This window comes from Haliotis asinina, chromosome 14 (genome assembly GCF_037392515.1).
Source record: "Haliotis asinina isolate JCU_RB_2024 chromosome 14, JCU_Hal_asi_v2, whole genome shotgun sequence".
Lineage (NCBI taxonomy): Eukaryota > Metazoa > Mollusca > Gastropoda > Lepetellida > Haliotidae > Haliotis > Haliotis asinina.
In genome coordinates, this window is record NC_090293.1 from 3592518 (window position 1) to 3610590 (window position 18073).

At 41.2% G+C, this 18073-nt stretch overlaps 1 protein-coding gene across 2 annotated transcripts in view; it reads left to right on the forward strand.

The window, feature by feature from the left end:
• Window positions 1-18073, forward strand: part of LOC137261393 (histone-lysine N-methyltransferase SETDB1-B-like) — a 56801-nt gene that overhangs the window by 11384 nt on the left and 27344 nt on the right. For both annotated transcript variants that reach the window (XM_067799138.1, XM_067799139.1), the window contains exons 5-24: window positions 722-860; window positions 1161-1297; window positions 1986-2091; window positions 2523-2634; window positions 4183-4270; window positions 4904-4977; window positions 5577-5650; window positions 9105-9163; window positions 10050-10170; window positions 10448-10964; window positions 11380-11478; window positions 11867-11935; window positions 12212-12317; window positions 12924-13107; window positions 13902-14087; window positions 14201-14322; window positions 14636-14740; window positions 15020-15113; window positions 15621-15793; window positions 17344-17400. In XM_067799138.1, coding sequence (XP_067655239.1) covers window positions 722-860; window positions 1161-1297; window positions 1986-2091; window positions 2523-2634; window positions 4183-4270; window positions 4904-4977; window positions 5577-5650; window positions 9105-9163; window positions 10050-10170; window positions 10448-10964; window positions 11380-11478; window positions 11867-11935; window positions 12212-12317; window positions 12924-13107; window positions 13902-14087; window positions 14201-14322; window positions 14636-14740; window positions 15020-15113; window positions 15621-15793; window positions 17344-17400 — 2622 coding nt within the window. The remainder of the gene's footprint in view (window positions 1-721; window positions 861-1160; window positions 1298-1985; window positions 2092-2522; window positions 2635-4182; window positions 4271-4903; window positions 4978-5576; window positions 5651-9104; window positions 9164-10049; window positions 10171-10447; window positions 10965-11379; window positions 11479-11866; window positions 11936-12211; window positions 12318-12923; window positions 13108-13901; window positions 14088-14200; window positions 14323-14635; window positions 14741-15019; window positions 15114-15620; window positions 15794-17343; window positions 17401-18073) is intronic.

Genomic DNA, 18073 nt, shown 5'->3' on the forward strand with positions numbered 1-18073 from the left:
CATAGTTTTGAATGTTGGGAAACCAGAAACCCATTAGGTGATTAGCCAGGGTAGATATTTTCATTACTTGTGTTGGTGATTTTTATGGCCAACTTGCCACTTTCGTAAGCCTATTAGCTTTAGCTGGCAAACTATACATTCTTTTTCATATATTCGTCCTTTGGTTACATATAAGCATTTAAATGTCCAATTATATATCATGTCACCTGGGGTCCATGGGGCCAAGTAGGGGATAAGTCGTGGATTTTTGTTTTGGTAAGTATTTATTAAAATATGGATACAACTGTTGTAGGGATTTCAAATTGGACAATTAAATGCTTATATGTAAGGAAACTTTAACCTCTGCAGGTTTGTTCGATGTTTTATTATGTCTTTTTAGATTTTACTTAGAAATCCAAGCTGTTGATTTAATGGGTATTGTATGCTATTTTTGAGTAAAGATTCAACCATTCTGTAGTAGGAGCGGCGGAAGCCAGGTGTGATTCCCCACATTTTCTGGTATCCCCCGCTGTGATATTGCAAGAATGTTGCTGGAAGCAACATGAAACCATACTCACTCACTTTAGTAAGATTGACAAGGGACCTTGTGAGTCCAGTAAAAAATTTCTTACTGGTAACTTACTTTTAGTATAGCTTTCCTGAATAGATATATCATTTAAATGGAGGTTTGCCTCCATCTATGAATGTTAAGAGTGTTACAGTCACAGATTCTCTGTTACAGTGCCCCAGTGGCAGCTGGGGTGTCTGGTCAAGTGTCAGTAGCTCACCTGAGAGCTATCCTCACAGAAGCTATCAACAAGCAGATGCCAGGCTCACAGGCACATGCTCAGTCTCAGGCTCAACTTCTACAGTTACAACAGGTAACTAACACCTTTTTAACCATAAGATCTCAGTCTACAATACTGAGTCAGTGAATATCTCCATCAGCCTTTTTGACCGACAGATCTTTAATATGATTGCCTTATTTGAAAGGGGATTCCGTGGGAATACATGCTTTGAAATTGTTCGAAGAAATGATGATTTTAAGGGGGGTTGGTGTCGCCCATTTTTATCCCCCTGGCATGTATTGTGGGCTGGGAGGGGGGTGGGTGTTAGAAAGGGTATTAATGTCCATGCTGCTCCATGCAAAATAAGAAGATAATTCATCACTCAAATTCCAGCAAGCCCAGAAGGGTGAGTTGACGCCCCTGCAGAAGCAGCTGAACACCGACATCACAAGCACAGCTCCCAAGACACCTGTTGCAATCCTGCCAAAAGTTTCTACAAAACCTAAAAGCTCATCTTCTTCTCAGGACTGGTTAGTATTGGGATACTTGTACCTCAGCAAGGAGGAAAACACTGTTCAATGATAATAATCACCAACATGGATGGTATCAGGGATGGCAATTTTCCATGTATATAAATTGATATCAATCGATCCTGGACCCTTTTGGGGTCCTGCAGCCTTCAGACCCCACTTTTCAGCTGAAATCACTTTCACTTGTTGCCATCCCCGGGTATGCCTCAAATCTGAAATGGTTGGGATTACAGTATGTTTGTTTTTGCTTTGTATTTTTCTGGTCTGTGGGATCTCTCTTGAATCCAAGTTGAGCTAATCATGTGACACAGGTCAAACTATCCTTACAAAATCTGACAATAGATTTTGTACAATGCCCTGACAATGCTATGATGTCATAAACTTACTGACGTCACAATGCTATAACATTGCTGCACTGCATGTCTAACGGCATTATAGTGTTGAGAAATGTACACATTTCCTTGAAAACTAATGAAGAATGATTTTTTGATGATAAATAGAATCTCACCTTCCACTGATATCAGTAATATCAACACTCATTCATGAAGCTAAATATAGCCTTGTCAAACATAGGATATTTGTAACTTTATCAACTCATGTTGATGTAACTGACATCAGTAGACACTAGGGTGACATTCTTTATGTGTCATTTAATGCTTGTACTTCACGTCAACCTTGTTGCCTTCAGGAAAGAGGTGGACATTGCATCTAAAGTGCTAGCCAAGAAGTTCAATGATATCTGGTACTCTGGAACAATAACTGACATTGTCAACAAGTTGGATCCACCAGATGTGGTGAGTATCGCTTCATAAAAATTGTAATGTTCTTAACCTCATAATGTTTTCAGTCTGAAGATACTAAATTAGTCAGTTAGTCCCTAATGAAACATCTGAAATACTGCCAGTGTGACTCACTCACTCACTTGTGGTCTGAGAGTGCATTGAAGAGACCAAGCTTGAATATACAGTTATTGATTGTTCTGGCCATGCTGGAATTTTTGCAACATAAGGTCTGTGTTCTTTTGGAACAGACCTTAGACTGAGTTCCGCTTCTTACCACTTTTTTTTGTGTACGAACTTAGCATGTCTGTATCATTCAAAGGAAAATAACAGAACACTGTGACTTATGTTTTGTAAAGTAATAAAAAAAATATACTTTGTACTCTAAACAAGGTAGTCCTCTGAAATATTATTGAGACTGAATCTGATGATATTTGTGTTGTCAGAGAAAATATAAGGTGAAGTTTGACGGCAAGGGTATGAAGATTCTCTCTGGGAAGCACATTGCATACAGGGACCCAATACATGTAGTGCTAAAGGTTGGATCCAGATGTGTTGGTAAGTTCTCTACCTTTAGATAATCGCAACTGGTAGAAAGTGAGCTGAGGTAAAATATGGTTTAATATCTCTGTCAGTCGTAACCTAGTACATGCTCAATGCACACCAGATCACTAAGTTGTCAAATCTAGATGGAACTGAAATAGGAGTCATTCATATATGTGAAACTGATTTGGGTCAGTCTGTCTACAGCACCCAATTTAAGAGTCATGTATTAACAAGAAAGGCTTCTGTAGGGATTTCAGGTCAGAAATAGATGATAACTATGTATATTTGTCTCCTGATGGGGATTCTGGTCAGAAATCGATGATAACTACCTATATTTGTCTCCTGATGGGGATTCCTGGTCAGAAATAGACAATAACTACCTATATTTGTCTCCTGATGGGGATTCCAGGTCAGAAGTAGATGATAACTACCTATATTTGTCTCCTGATAGGGATTCCAGGTCAGAAATAGACGATAAGTACCTATATTTGTCTCCTGATGGGGATTCCAGGTCAGAAATAGACAGTAACTATCTGTTTGTCTCCTGATGGGGATTCCAGGTCAGAAATAGACGATAAGTACCTATATTTGTCTCCTCATGGGGATTCCAGGTCAGAAATAGACAGTAACTATCTGTTTGTCTCCTGATGGGGATTCCAGGTCAGAAGTAGATGATAAGTACCTATATTTGTCTCCTCATGGGGATTCCAGGTCAGAAATAGACAGTAACTATCTGTTTGTCTCCTGATGGGGATTCCAGGTCAGAAGTAGATGATAAGTACCTATATTTGTCTCCTGATGGGAATTCCAGGTCAGAAGTAGAGGATAAGTACCTATATTTGTCTCCTGATGGGAATTCCAGGTCAGAAGTAGAGGATAAGTACCTATATTTGTCTCCTGATGGGGATTCCAGGTCAGAAATAGACAATAACTATCTGTTTGTCTGATCATGGGGATTCCAGGTCAGAAATAGACGATAACTACCTATATATGTCTCTTGATGGGGATTCCAGGTCAGAAATAGATGATAACTGCCAATGTTTGTCTCCTGATGGGGATTCCAGGTCAGAAATAGGTGATAACTGCCAATGTTTGTTTCCTGATGGGGATTCCAGGTCAGAAATAGATGATAACTGCCAATGTTTGTCTCCCGATGGGGATTCCAGGTCAGAAATAGATGATAACTGCCGATATTTGTCTCATGGGGATTCCAGGTCAGAATAGTCTCTAGTCCTGGGCCCTTATGCTCGAAACCTTCGTTGCCCTACAAGCTTATATAGCCAATTCTTAACTCATTGGCGACAATCAAAGTAAAGACTCTTTGGGGCTATGAACATGTGAGAATAAGGGCCCAGGGCTCCATTCCCCACATGACTTGATTGTATGAAGTGGTTTCTTTCACCATGATATTGCTGGAATATTACTAAGAGTGTTGCAAATCCCAGGTCACCAGCTTAGATCTGAATTACAACTTTGTTGCCAGTCCCATATTTTCCTGGCGTATCAGCCTGTTCCATGTTTTCTTCTGTGTGGTAGCCATCTTCTGTCTGTATGTTTCAGCACTGTATCGGGATGATGAAGCTAATGGTCCCAATTCCTTCTATGCTGGGATTGTTGCTGAGGCGCCAAGTGTCAAGAACCAAAAACGGTAGAAGCTGTCATTAAGAATCATCGTTCATATAAAATACTATGATGTGAGAGAATTACAGTGACCAACAATGAATAAAACAATATTGTTTTAATCTTGTGTCAGTATATTGTATGTTACTGAATTGTGAAGATCCAGGTTGGAATTGATCATGCTTGTCATAAGAGGTGACTAACGGGATCTGGTGGTTGGGTTTGCTGACTCGGTTGACACAGGTCATCATATCCCAATTGTGTTGATCGATGCTGATATTGTTGATCACTGGATTTCTAATCCACATTCAATTATTTACAGACTGCTTCTATATAACTGGAATATTGCTGAGTGCGGCATAAAACTGAACTCACTCAGTTCTGAATTAATTCACAAGACTATCCTTCATTACTCTTTATGACTTCACACTTGACAATGAAATCATCTACAGATGCTGTAAGTATAACGCCTGTATGGGTAATATAGACCTTGTATGTTAGTGACCAGCACCAAACACTGACTCATCATCTTTGTTTTGTTTCAGACCTTGTATGTTAGTGACCAGCACCAAACACTGACTCATCATCTTTGTTTTGTTTCAGACCTTGTATGTTAGTGACCAGCACCAAACACTGACTCATCATCTTTGTTTTGTTTCAGATATCTGATATTCTTTGATGATGGATATGCACAGTACTGTTATCCCAAGGAAATTCACAAAGTCTGCCATCAAAGTGAGTCTGTTTCACGCGGATCTCCCAACAATACTTACTTTGTCTTGATGGTTAAATGGACAAATAGTTTACACATTAACCAATACCACAGTCTACTAACAGTAGACTAGAAAAGGCTTATTTACCTTAGGAAGGAATCAGGTACAGTTCATAAGAGGATCTGTAATTTGACAAAGGTCTTAGTTTGAAATATACCCAGTACTCTGTCACTATTGCATGTTTTCATAATGTAGAACAGTATCTCAGCAACTTTGTATTAGTGTTGTCAACATCGGAGTGCAAGCCCACCCCCTTGCCTTATTACGGACAAAATCTGTAATGCCAGCTTACAGGGGTATGACGTTGTGGCTAGTGTGTGTATGTGAGGAATTATAGTGAGTTGCCTGAACCCTGTAGTTAGCATCTTAAAAGTGGCTTGAAGAGGCCTGAAAATACATGACTGAAAGTTTTCCATTCCTGATTGTGGTTTGTAAAGGCAACACATTAAGCAGTTCCCTCAATCATATCATGGGAACTGTCAATATGACAGTATATGTAAAATGCATATGAAGTTGTCTCTTACTCAGTGTACTATACCTTTGGTTATATTGTTCTTACAGGTGACAATGTATGGGAAGATATTCACCCAGATTCTCAGGAATTTATCAAAGAATACCTCAAACAGTACCCAGAGGTAATCACTGGCAAAGAATGTTACTCATAAAGTGTCTTCTATTATTTGAAGTATAACATCACAATGTATTTGCTGAATCTTGTCTGAACATTGTGTGGCATCAGTGAAGATCCGCGTTAGAATTGATCGATGCTGATGATGTTGATCACTGGATTGTCTGATCAAGACTTGATTATTTACCGACTGCTTCTGTATAGCTGGGTAATTGAGTATGGTGTAGAACTAAACCACACTCACTGAACATACAGATTTTGATTATCAAGATGTCAGATGTGTGAGCAGGTGCAGAAAAGACCTTCACTTATGCTGTTGGAAGATTAAACATTAAGAAACACTATTTTAAACTATGTTTTTTATTGATTTACTTCAGATTGTCGACTATTTTGGGGTGTAAAAATTACAAATAAAGTTTTATAACTTATCTTATCTTGCAGTATGCACTTCTGTCTCTTAATAGAAGTGACACTGAATGGAAAGATGTAAAATTTTTCTCTCTAGGCCTCTCATGTCCATCTGCCCAAGCACTTCATGCTACCCTCATTATAACACAGCTTTCATGCTAAGCATGCAGCACGCGTTACCAACTGTCCACGTGACTATCGCTGAATCATCATTCTATTTCTTGTCACACACTATTGCGGAAGAATTTATGCGGGCATCATTCGATTCCTATCTTGCAGAAGATCTGTGGAATTTACTGGGCTCTCATCAAGCTAACAGTTCGTGTCTATTTTCAAATATTTCCCAGGTAGCGGTGATTTCAAATCCTCCAGTGCTTTAGGATATTTCTGTTCAACAAGATCTTTGTTCTTCGCTCATAGTTTCTCATTCCACAAACTTAATGGAGGACGACTCAGAGTGCATGCGCTGCAGTCGCTTTAGTTCTTATCATTCAGTCAACTGAAACAGGAATCTATATCCCCCGTCTCAATGCTGTTTAACTGCTACTCTGCTGACAGTTTGCTGTCCATACCTCTCTACATCTTGAGATACCGAACAGACACCATTTGTCGATCAGACCCCTTTCATCAATCTGACCCCTTTCGTCAATCTGACCTCTTTTGCCGAGTCTGTCTTCAACTACTTCCAGGGTAGTGGTGATTTCAAATCCTCCATTACCTCAGGATATCCAACACCTTTCACTGAACGGAGACCATTCGCTTAACCGGATCCATTTGCTGAAACGGCACCATTCGCCAAACCTGAGGTCTTCTTGGAACCGGAACCTTTCGTCGAATCAAAACTTTTTGCCAAAACGACATCATTTGCTGAAACTTCACCATTTGTTGAAGTGGCAGGGATTGAACCACCTTTCTCTGAAATGGGTTTCTACCAAGCAACATTCCATGGAATATTTTTCTCCTGGTTCTTCCCCAAGTTCTGTTGGATCTTACAGTCATATTTCCTCAGTACTGACATGATCTGTTCCGCGTTGTGTGGAGCAGCCGTGGATTATCTTGTGGATTTGCTCACCAGGTAGATCTGTTAGATCTGCTTCACCACTGAGATACCAGTCACTGACTTATTCATGTTCTATGAAGCATGTTTCTTCATCCGGATCAGTTGTTTTTTTGCGGTCCCCTATTCTTACTGCGTCTTCACGTCAGCATGGGACATCTTCGTCTACTCACTCAACCTGTCGCCCTAGACTCTCGGCTGCTGATTGATGTAGATCGAGGCAGCATCATTCATGGGTCGATACTTCTCCTTCACAGCGGGTCTCCTTAGGTATGTCTTCCAGTTCATCCCTATCCAGACATCGTTCTACTAATAGAAGATCTGACCAACAAAATTCTGATTATAGAGCTCAGGATTCTACGACTTCTAAGCGGATTATTCCAGACTCGTGAACTGCTGTGCAGGACTCTACTCCCCCTCATCTGACTGCGATGTTGTCTGCTATTATGACTGTTTGGAATCAATGACCGTCTGACTTCGCCAGGGAGTGCACCATCCACTAGACATCCTACTGGGGAAAACATTATGTTTTGGATGAGAGCCACCATCCTATGGGCTTATACCTTTGCTGGTGCTGGCTTGCCACCTCCATCAGCTTCCAATTCTCACGAGACTCAGCTCTTCACAGCAACTGTACCCTTCATTCCATTATGGAGGGATGCTTCTGGCAATCAGAGACGGTCTTCTCATCCCACTACCTGCGTGGCCTCATGGTCAAGGATGTTCAAGGTCTGCAACAGTTTGTTCCTCTCGAACCTCTTCCAGCTACCTACTCAACAACGCAGATAGGAGACGGTTCCTCATGTTTTTTGTCTCCATGTAATTTCTGGAGTATAAGTCTAAACTGTTTGCCTTATACTCTTCTTTGTTCATGGGTTAGAATTGCTTCAATAAGTTTGACACTATGACATGGAGATACTACTACTTTGGTGGCTGGATGAAGCTGGAACACAATTCTGTATCATGATGTGGAAGGGTTCGACAATTCACATTTCCTGACCTCTACTTTTCTAAGCAATTACGTTAGTGAAGTGTGTCATTCCCGAATTCCAATGGATTTTGTTGTGTTCTGACTCCAAAGTTGCTGGGCATATCCTTTGATCAAGCTTATGCAAAGGAGTGAGGGTCAATTTGATGTTGTTCAGGAGTGGAGCATTAAAATGTGTTTTCTGAGTTGTACTTTTCTTTCACCCACTTCGTGTCGGTGTCTGTAAAGGTCTTCTTGAAGCAGGGCCTGGCCTGATTATTGTCAATAACTTTAATTTATGAGGGTACATTGAAAATTGTGGGGAAGTGGCATCCTTCTTGTGGAGCTACGTCCCTCTTCGGAGGTTGCGGCCGAACACCATACTGCTCTGGAGCTGGGAGTCGTTGTCCTTAGTAAGTCAAGGAGTTCTGGAGAACTCGTTACAAGCACAGGAGTTGCATGCATGTGTTACAGGCCTTCCTTTTACATCACTATCTACGGTTGTTTCCAGTGTACATAGTTCTACTGTGTGTACTATCAAGACACAGGGTACGTGTTCCCGCTGTCCAGCCATGGGTTAAGTGCATACCGTGAGATAGGTTAAGTTTCAAAAAATTTAATATAAATTGTATATTTATATACTTATGCTATGTCGCGTGATGGACTCATGCCCTTCCTCCCTGCTATGCAGATCTCCAAGATGGATATTCTCAGTGGCTTCAAGAAAGAGAATGATGATTCAGAGATTGTCATGTGGGTAGCATGAAAGTTGGGATACTGTCTAATAATGAGGTTAGCATGGAGTGCTTGGGCAAGTGGACAAGAGAGGCTTAGTGAGAAAAAGTTTATATTTTTCCAATCAGTGACGCATCAAGAGATAGAAGTACATACCGTGAGATGGGATAAGTATATAACTATACAGTTTATATTATAATTTTCAATGTGTGATTCCCTGTGTTAAGAGTACTATTGTTGCTGTTATTTCTATATTTACATGACAATGAATATGTTTCCATGGGAATGTTTCAGAGGCCGATGGTGCGTCTGTTGAAGGGTCAGGTGGTCAGGACCGAGTGGAATGGGAAGTGGTATGTGTGATTGCCCTACTGATGAACAGGGAAAAGATTGTTGTTCACCTGTTTAGTAGTTTATGTGTAGTTGCATTCTCATCTGTTATGAATCTATAAGATGCTGTTAGTCTCTAGTGATATCTGTGTGGGCATCTATGATGACAGTTACGATTACTGGAACTTAATTTAAAGCAGAAGTGTGTGTATTATTTGATTGGTACCATGTTAGTTACATGTTGAGTGTGATTCTATAATGGTACTATGTTGACTGTGGTCCCATGTTGGTGTCATGTTGACTGTGGTCCCAAACTGGTACTTTTGACCATTGCCCCAAGTTGGTGCCATATTGACTCTGGTCTCAGGTTGGTGCCATGTTGACTGTGGTCCCATGTTGGTGCCATGTTGACCTGGGTCCCATGTTGGTGTGACTGTGGTCCCATGTTGGTGCCATGTTGACCTGAGTTCCATGTTGGTGTGACTGTGGTCCCATGTTGGTGCCATGTTGACTGTGGTCCCATGTTGATGTCATGTTCACCTGGGTCCCATGTTGGTGTCATCTTGACCCGAGTCCCATGTTGGTATGACTGTGGTCCCATGTTGGTGCCATGTTGACCTGAGTCCCATGTTGGTGTCATGTTGACCTGAGTCCCATGTTGGTGTGACTGTGGTCTCAGGTTGGTGCCATGTTGACTGTGGTCCCATGTTGGTGCCATGTTGACAGTGGTCCCATGTTGATGTCATGTTGACCTGGGTCCCATGTTGGTGTCATGTTGACTGTGGTCCCATGCTGGTGCCATATTGACTGTGGTCCCATGTTGGTGCCATGTTGAGCGGTGATTGTTGTGAATGGGGATTGCATGTAGACAGTGTTGTCATGCTCATGCCATGTGGTTCGATGTTTTAGGTGGACAGCTAAGGTGATGGAAGTGGATGCTAGCCTGGTGAAGATGTTCTTCCAGGCTGACAAGCGAACTGAGTCGATATACAGAGGGTCTACCAGACTGGAACCTTTGTTTAAGGCACTGGTGGGTACACATCTTCTTGGACAGATGGTCCTTCTTATCATCACAGCCAGAAATAGTTACAACAGCCTTTTGACTGATTCACATTGAGTATAACAAACATACTCTGTATTGGAGCACTGGAGGTAAAACCAGGTTTGTTACCTCACTCACTCCACTGTAGCTTGAAAAAAGGTTCCCCTTCTTTGTTAAAAATTTTCTTTATGACATAAGTACCACTTACATCAAACACTACATAAGGTACTCGTCACTTCAGTAATGTGGGTGTTTTGGTGTGTAGGCCAATGCAGAGGCTATCAAGGCAGCAGGAAGTAGCAAGGCTAGGCGCCACAATCTGGATCCTAAGGCCAACAGGAAGCCCCTTGTTGAGTATACTCGGGGAGTGTCGGAAGAACACTCAAATAAATCTGTGAACAAGCCAGCGACCCCACCTGCTGCCTCTACCCCAACATCTATAGCACCTACCCCTCCCCCACCTCAGGCTCTGGGCCCAGGGTACAACCAGAATCACCCTGCGGTCCAAGCATACCTCCAGGCTCGAGAAGCTGGTACCCAGCGGGCCCAACTGGCTACAACCATTCCTACCATGGGGGGAGAACACAAAAAACGTCCTGTTGCGAAGAAGAGCACCGGCAGCCGCCCCCTCCCAGTTACTCCACCTGTGACAACCTCTGCATGGGAAGCTCCTTGGCTGAAGCTGCCAAAACGAGGTGGAACAAATACTACTGTCAGTTCGGCCACCGTCACCAAGACAACCATGCCACAGGTGTCAGCTGCTGATAATGAAATGCGTAAAGGTGAGGATTAGGAATTGAACATGTTTGTTATGTAGTTCCTTGTGTTTATTTTGACCGTATAATAATTTCAAATGCCTTGCTACAGTTTTACATCATTTAGAGTCAATCATCAAATGCAAAAAAGGCTGAAATAGGGACTAATGTAATTTCTGTTCATACTGTGTCCAGTATTCTTGCCTGACATATCACTTCTTCAGGTTCCATCTTTACTCATCAGTTTTAATAAGTTGTTATAGGTCACATGCCCAGATATTTTCCTTAATCAATCATCTCCAGATATGTATACTTCTTTTCATCGAAAGTGAATTGAAAACAGATTGGTATGGGTTTTGTAAAGCTGATGCTGTTCTGAAACAGCTATTGTTTTGTGTTTGCTCTGTACAAGCTATTACTGACATTTTGACTGTGTGTCCAGCCTTCTACCAGGCCAGCAGTATCAGCAGCAACACAGTGGCCCAGGACATGGCCAGCGTCCTGCAGGAGCGGCTCAAGACTGTAGACGAGGCAGATATAGGTGAGGGGCATCTGTATTTTTTCTCTAGGAATGCTCCAGGATACATGGCATTGCCATACCGACACTATTGATGTCTTAGAACCTATTAGTTAAATAAACAATGGTGGGTGTCCTACAGGTTTGAGGTTTTAGAAGATCAGGGTGCCATTAAACAAAACAACCTTAGCACTGAGACTACCTGAAGTATGGGAGTATGTTAAGTATGTTTAGGTATGGGGGTGACAGTCATCTTGGCACTAAGATCGATTTGAACAACAGCACCCAGGGAGTATTTGGCTGTGTTTTGTGTGTACAGTAACTCACTTGAAATTGTACCATGACAGGATTGTAAAGATAACAGTGACATCAATGTCTTCATGTTATTTATGCATAAACTGTCTCTCCCCAGATGAGGAGGCTCTAGGGGAAAGGATGGACACGATGCTGGACTTAAAGGAGAAAATCAGGAAGAAATTCAGTGAGTGTACATGGTCTGACGCCATGGTGATATTATACATCAACTGCACTGTTTCCTCGATGCAAGGGACAGACTTTGAAATTAGGGCATGGCGAAAGAAACAACCTTATGTTTGGGAGTGTCAGGTGGTGTGATTTAGTTAATTGTGTATCACCAGACCTGGATCTATGAAAAATATATCATGTCACCTCCTGGATTTCTGATTTGATGACTGACAGGCCATATGGTTTGATAAAATGCTGGTGTAGATTTTAGTGAGCTTGTTGAATGTTCCAGTTCCCCACACTTGTGGAAAGCAGTGCAAGAAGAACAATGATGAGGAGCTTGAGAAATTGAAGGGCCGCAGTACGCTCCTCAAACCTCTACTGTGTGGCTGGGAAAGGTGGGTACGCTCCCCCCTTGGCTGTTCCAGGATATGCGAGCGACCGTGAGCGAGTTTAGTTTTACGCCGCACTCAGCAATATTCGAGCTATATGGCAGCGCTCTGTAAATAATTGAGTCTGGACCAGACAACCCAGTGATCAACAACATGAGCATTGATCTGCGCAATTGGGAACCGATGACATGTGTCAACCAAGTCTCCAGGATATGCAACTAGTTTGAAGGCTTTGATTTACAGTGTCAATACTGTTGTCAGGCCTCACCAAACATCTGTTCCTTGAGAGGAGGAAATAACTATGATCATTTTGACTTCAGGGGGAGTCAGTTGGACTCATTTTAGGGCATTGTCCCTATGTTAATGCCAGTAATAAATCCCAAATGAAAATTAAAAATGTCTATAGTCCTTTTGATAGCAAGAACTTATCTTAGCTTTGTTGAAGGGAACTCAGATAGCAAGTTTCTGTGTCTAATACTAAAATTTGATATATAGTGGTCTAAACATAGAATCAAGATGTTGCAGGTTGTATTCCACAATATGTAAAGTGCACCCTTGTATATTGTCATCTGTGTGATACATTGTGGACTAATCGTCAGCTGTGTGTTACAGGCATGTGTGTAAGCAGCGTCCAAGTGGTCGTCGTGTGGTGATGTATCAGGGACCATGCCAGAGACGACTTCGCTGTATAGAGGAAGTGGACCTGTATCTCTGTGTCACCGATTCTCCCCTCACCATCGACCTCTTCTGTTTCGATCCTGTGCTACATGTGCACACAGAGTTCGTGCCTGTCAAGGTGAGGCATTGTAGTTAACAATAATGTAGCAAAAGGATTGTTAGATAATAAATATGTGCAATGCTTTTCTGAGGCAACATCTTTGATTTAGTGGTAGAGTGTTCTTTGCAGATTCGTGGTTCAAATCCCAAACCATGCCATACCATAACATGTTTAAAGATGGTATGTGTACAGGCATGTAGACCTGCCTGATGCTTGGCATTTACAAAACAAGAATTGATGAGATGTGAGTGGGGTAGATATGTTAAACTGTGACATCAGGCCAGACTATGAGCAGCTACATACTAGTGGCTGTACAATAATCTTGAACATGATGTGAAACCACATTTCACCTCCAAGTATTGCTTAATGGTAAGCCCATGATGCTGCTCTTGAATGCTCTTGTACAAAACAACCTTAGCCCTAAGACTACCCTAAGTCTGTGTTAAGGTATGGGAGTTATGGCTACCTTAGTGATAAGACTACCCTAAGTCTATGTTAAGGTATGGGAGTTATGGCTACCTTAGTGCTAAGACTACCCTAAGTCTATGTTAAGGTATGGGAGTTATGGCCACCTTAGTGCTAAGACTACCTTAAGTCTATGTTAAGGTATGGGAGTTATGGCCACCTTAGTGCTAAGACTACCCTAAGTCTATGTTAAGGTATGGGAGTTATGGCCACCTTAGTGCTAAGATCACTTTGTACAACAGCACTCGGGTATATACCCTTACAGTAAAATAGATTTGTTCTGTTGATTATTCTTTTCTAATATATTGTTTTCAGTTCATAAAGTAAAGACATGGTTTTCTTTGCAGACATTTTGTGATATCAAGGATTTGTCATATGGCAAGGAAGCTGTCCCGATATCATGTATCAATGGAATAGATCGACAGTACCCGGACTATGTGGAGTATTCAAACCAGAGGATCCCAGCACAAGGGGTCAAGCTCAACCTTGACTCGGACTTCCTAATATGTTGTGACTGTACAGACAACTGTAGGGTAGGTGCAAGACTTTGAACGCTGTAATTCTGGAATACTACATTGCTGTGTTTAGTGTGTGTTATTTAGGGCATATGTTAAGTCAGATGTCTACCTACATGTCTGTGTTCCAGGATAAGTCCAAGTGCCAGTGTTGCCAGCTCACCATTGAGCATACTGAGGCTCTGGGGCCCAACTATAGAGACCCCTCAGCCGGTTACGACTTCCGCAGGCTGAAGGAGCCGATATTTACAGGGTATGTATAAACTGAGTCACCAGGGGTAGATACATTGTGAACCTTACATGACAAGGGACCCTAAACTGTCCTGAAAAAGATGTGTGGCTTTTTTAATGTGTACTATGATTTATTGTTTATCACAGGAGTTGAAGAGTCCTGTCAATCCTATAGCATTAATCCATTAACCTTTCTTGGTGGTCGATAGCCCCATATAATGACAGAAAGAAAAATTCATTAAACAATGAACTGATGTTAGTTCAATTGCAGTCATAGCCAGTGTATGAGAGTTACAAGGAATTGATGCAACCCCATTTGCTATAAATATTTTCAGTATCTTTGAGTGCAATCCCCGCTGTAAGTGCGACAGTCGCTGTCACAATCGCCTGGCACAGAATGGGCTTAGTCTGCGTCTCCAGGTGTTCAAGACAGAGAAAAGGTGAGACAGAAGAGAAGCAGTATGATGAAACCCCAAGAGTAATTGTGGTATTGGGAATGACAGGGACTTGTACTGTTAGTATCTGGTACACTGAAATAAACCCATGGCACCATGGTACTGAGTTAATATAAATAGATTTATTGGATCACATGATACTTTAGTCATGATGGCATGGATAAAAGTAGTTCCAGGTATTGCTAAACAGATTTGGTGTTTCTGATCACTTTCCAGCTAAGAATGTTTTGTAAATTATACAGTGGCTGTGTTTGTTGTATTCAGGGGATGGGGCCTACGTTGCCTTGACGACATTCCAAAGGGAGGCTTCATCTGTATCTATGCTGGTCAACTGTTGACAGAAGGTGGTGCAAATGAGGTAATATGCTGCTTCAGTCAGGGCTCATGGCAAAAACAGCCTCTCCCAATAGCTGTTAAGTTGACTTTGTTCAGCTGTTTCACCACACTGTTTATGTTAAAATATGAAATGTCATAAGGATGGCTGCTGATTGTGGATGGTACATTAATAAGGGACAACCTCTTCTTGACCAACCTTTGTTGATTCTTCAGGTGCTCTACTAACCCCTACCACTTATGAAAGAAAAACCTGTTAAACAAAGTGCTAATGTTAGTTTAAGGACAGCTACAGTGTGTCTGTAAGTGTTACAGAGAATTGATGCCACTGTACTGTGAATCTTCCACTTATGTGAGGTCTTGTGACATGTACGAGTCTGCCATGCACCGACTACAAGGTGATATGCCTTATCACTGAAACAAAGGTTTTGATTCATATATATATATATTGTTATCCTTTCATGATATGGCTAGAATAGTGCTAAATGTATTAAAACCGAGCTATCTGATGAGTAACATATTCTGTGATCAGGATGGTAAACAATATGGGGACGAGTACTTGGCTGAGTTGGACTTCATCGAGGTAGTGGAACGTCAGAAGGAGGGGTATGAGAGTGATGTGGAAGAAGATCAAGGTATTGGGGATGATGACTCACATGATGAAGAAGAAGGGGATGAAGCCGTCACGAGTGATACGTCTGACAGGTTGGCATCTCAGATTTTCTTTTAAAACACCCAGATATCTGAAAATATTCCTGATTTTATTTGATGTTATCCTTATCAGGGACTACATGTGTGTAGAGTTGTGTCCCCTTGCCTAGGTTCTTGTGGTAGAGTGCGCCGAATCTCACATACCTTCCTGCCAATAAACCTTGATGGAATGTGTGATATTTTCAGTAATAATGTTGAAAATAGGGATTCATATACTATATGAGTAAACATCATGGTCCCTCTGATCCCTGTGGTTTAGTCAAACATTGCATGTTGTTTTACACAAAGTACTGATGGGTATACCATGATAAGAAAGAAATACAACTGAAGTGTGATACAGTACTCTAAACAAATACCAGGATATTACTTTCCTTACAATTATTCTTATTTTCATCTTGATGACAAGATTTACAAATGTCATCAGTCAAATTACATGAAAGAAATGATTTGAAATTAGCAAATGATTTCAGATCCCCAAACTGTTCCTGACCCACTGTCTGTATATATTACTCATGCATTAGGGACATTGTGTCATCTAACAAAATGGTGGATGACTGCAAAATTGTCAGCAGGCAGTGGTATGGGTCTATTTGAAGTCAGGTCCAAAACGATATGGAGATGAAAGGATACTGAAATGTAATGCAAGACCTATTGCGATACATGAACTATTACTATTATAACCAACATGCTTCGTGAACGTCAGTAAATACCCATGTCTACAAAGGTCTCACTTTCTGGCTGTGTAGTGGTTTATGCATTTTGTTTCTTGGAGTATATATACAGGACAAAAATAGTTAGGGATATATATACATTTTGAAATTTTGAATAATGATGCATTTATTCATTGACACTCTGATGAAATATCAGTCATTAAAATACCAATATCCCCAACTTATTTTGTCCTGTATATGAGAGAACATTCAACAGCATTACTGAAGCTTCCACTCTGTTCTTATTAACTGAAAATATGCTTATGACTGTTGTATTGTGAGTGTTGCATAGTGAGTTCTTGTTTGGCACAGTTGAACATATTGTTTTGTGTGTGAGAAGTGTTCTCTAAACCACATCATATTTTCAAAAGCTTAACTGGTTTGATTTTAAGTTAGTAATATGTTAATCCTGACAGTGTGATGAATAATCGTACATATTAAAGATTACTCAAATAAACGACTGTGATGTCAGCTGTATATATACATGTACATTTTAACAGTAATCATCCCTAGAGAGACCTTTCTGGACTAACAGTGGCAGGAGTGTCATGTTTAATGTATGTTTAGTCCTGTGTATAAGTCTGTTTGATGATTTCATGTTTTGTATGGACATTTCAGTGTTAATATGTTTACCATGTGTTGTGTTTGTTACTGCACAAGATCTCAACACTCCGAGATGGCAGAGATTCTCAGGTTCCTTGGGTAAACCCCAGGGGTCTATGTTAGTGTATTTACACCAGCTGTTGTCAGACCTCATCTATTTCTATGCACACCCTGTAAGCTGCCCTCTGTGTATATGGCCATGTGTTTGTATGTGTGTTGTCTCTGCTTCAGTGACTTTGCTGGTGAAGGAAATGACCAGAACGTAGAGCACAAAGAGCATGCCACCAGGTAGGCGCAGATCTGCAACCAACAAGGATGTCCATACTTAGTTCAGAATACATCCGTGTTAGTACTTCATGTTTGCCACTCTATGAGAATCCAGGGTTATTCCTCAAGTTTGTCTTCCTTTGTGAATCCAGGGTAAAGCAGGACCTAGATGAAGCATGTTTATCGTCCTATATGAGTCCAGGGTAAAGCAAGTCCCAGTACAATGTTTATCGTCCTATATGAGTCCAGGGTAAAGCAAGTCCCAGTATGATATGTTCGTCTCCCTATATGAGTTCAGGGTAAAGCAGGTCCAAGTGTAACATGTTTGTCTCCCTATATGAGTCCAGGGTAAAGCAAGTCCCAGTACAATGTTTATCATCCTATATGAGGTCAGGGTAAAGCAGGTCCCAGTATGACATGTTCGTCTCTCTATATGAGTTCAGGGTATAGCAGGTCCAAGTGTAACATGTTTGTCTCCCCATATGAGTTCAGGGTAAAGCAGGTCCCAGTATGACATGTTCGTCTCCCTATATGAGTTCAGGGTAAAGCAGGTCCCCAATATAACATATTTATTTACCTTTGTGAGTCCAGTGTAAAGTAGGTCCCCAGTATAACATATTTATTTACCTATGTGAGTCCAGGGCTAAGCAGGTCTTCAGCACCACAGCCACAACATACAATTTTGCTGGTTCTC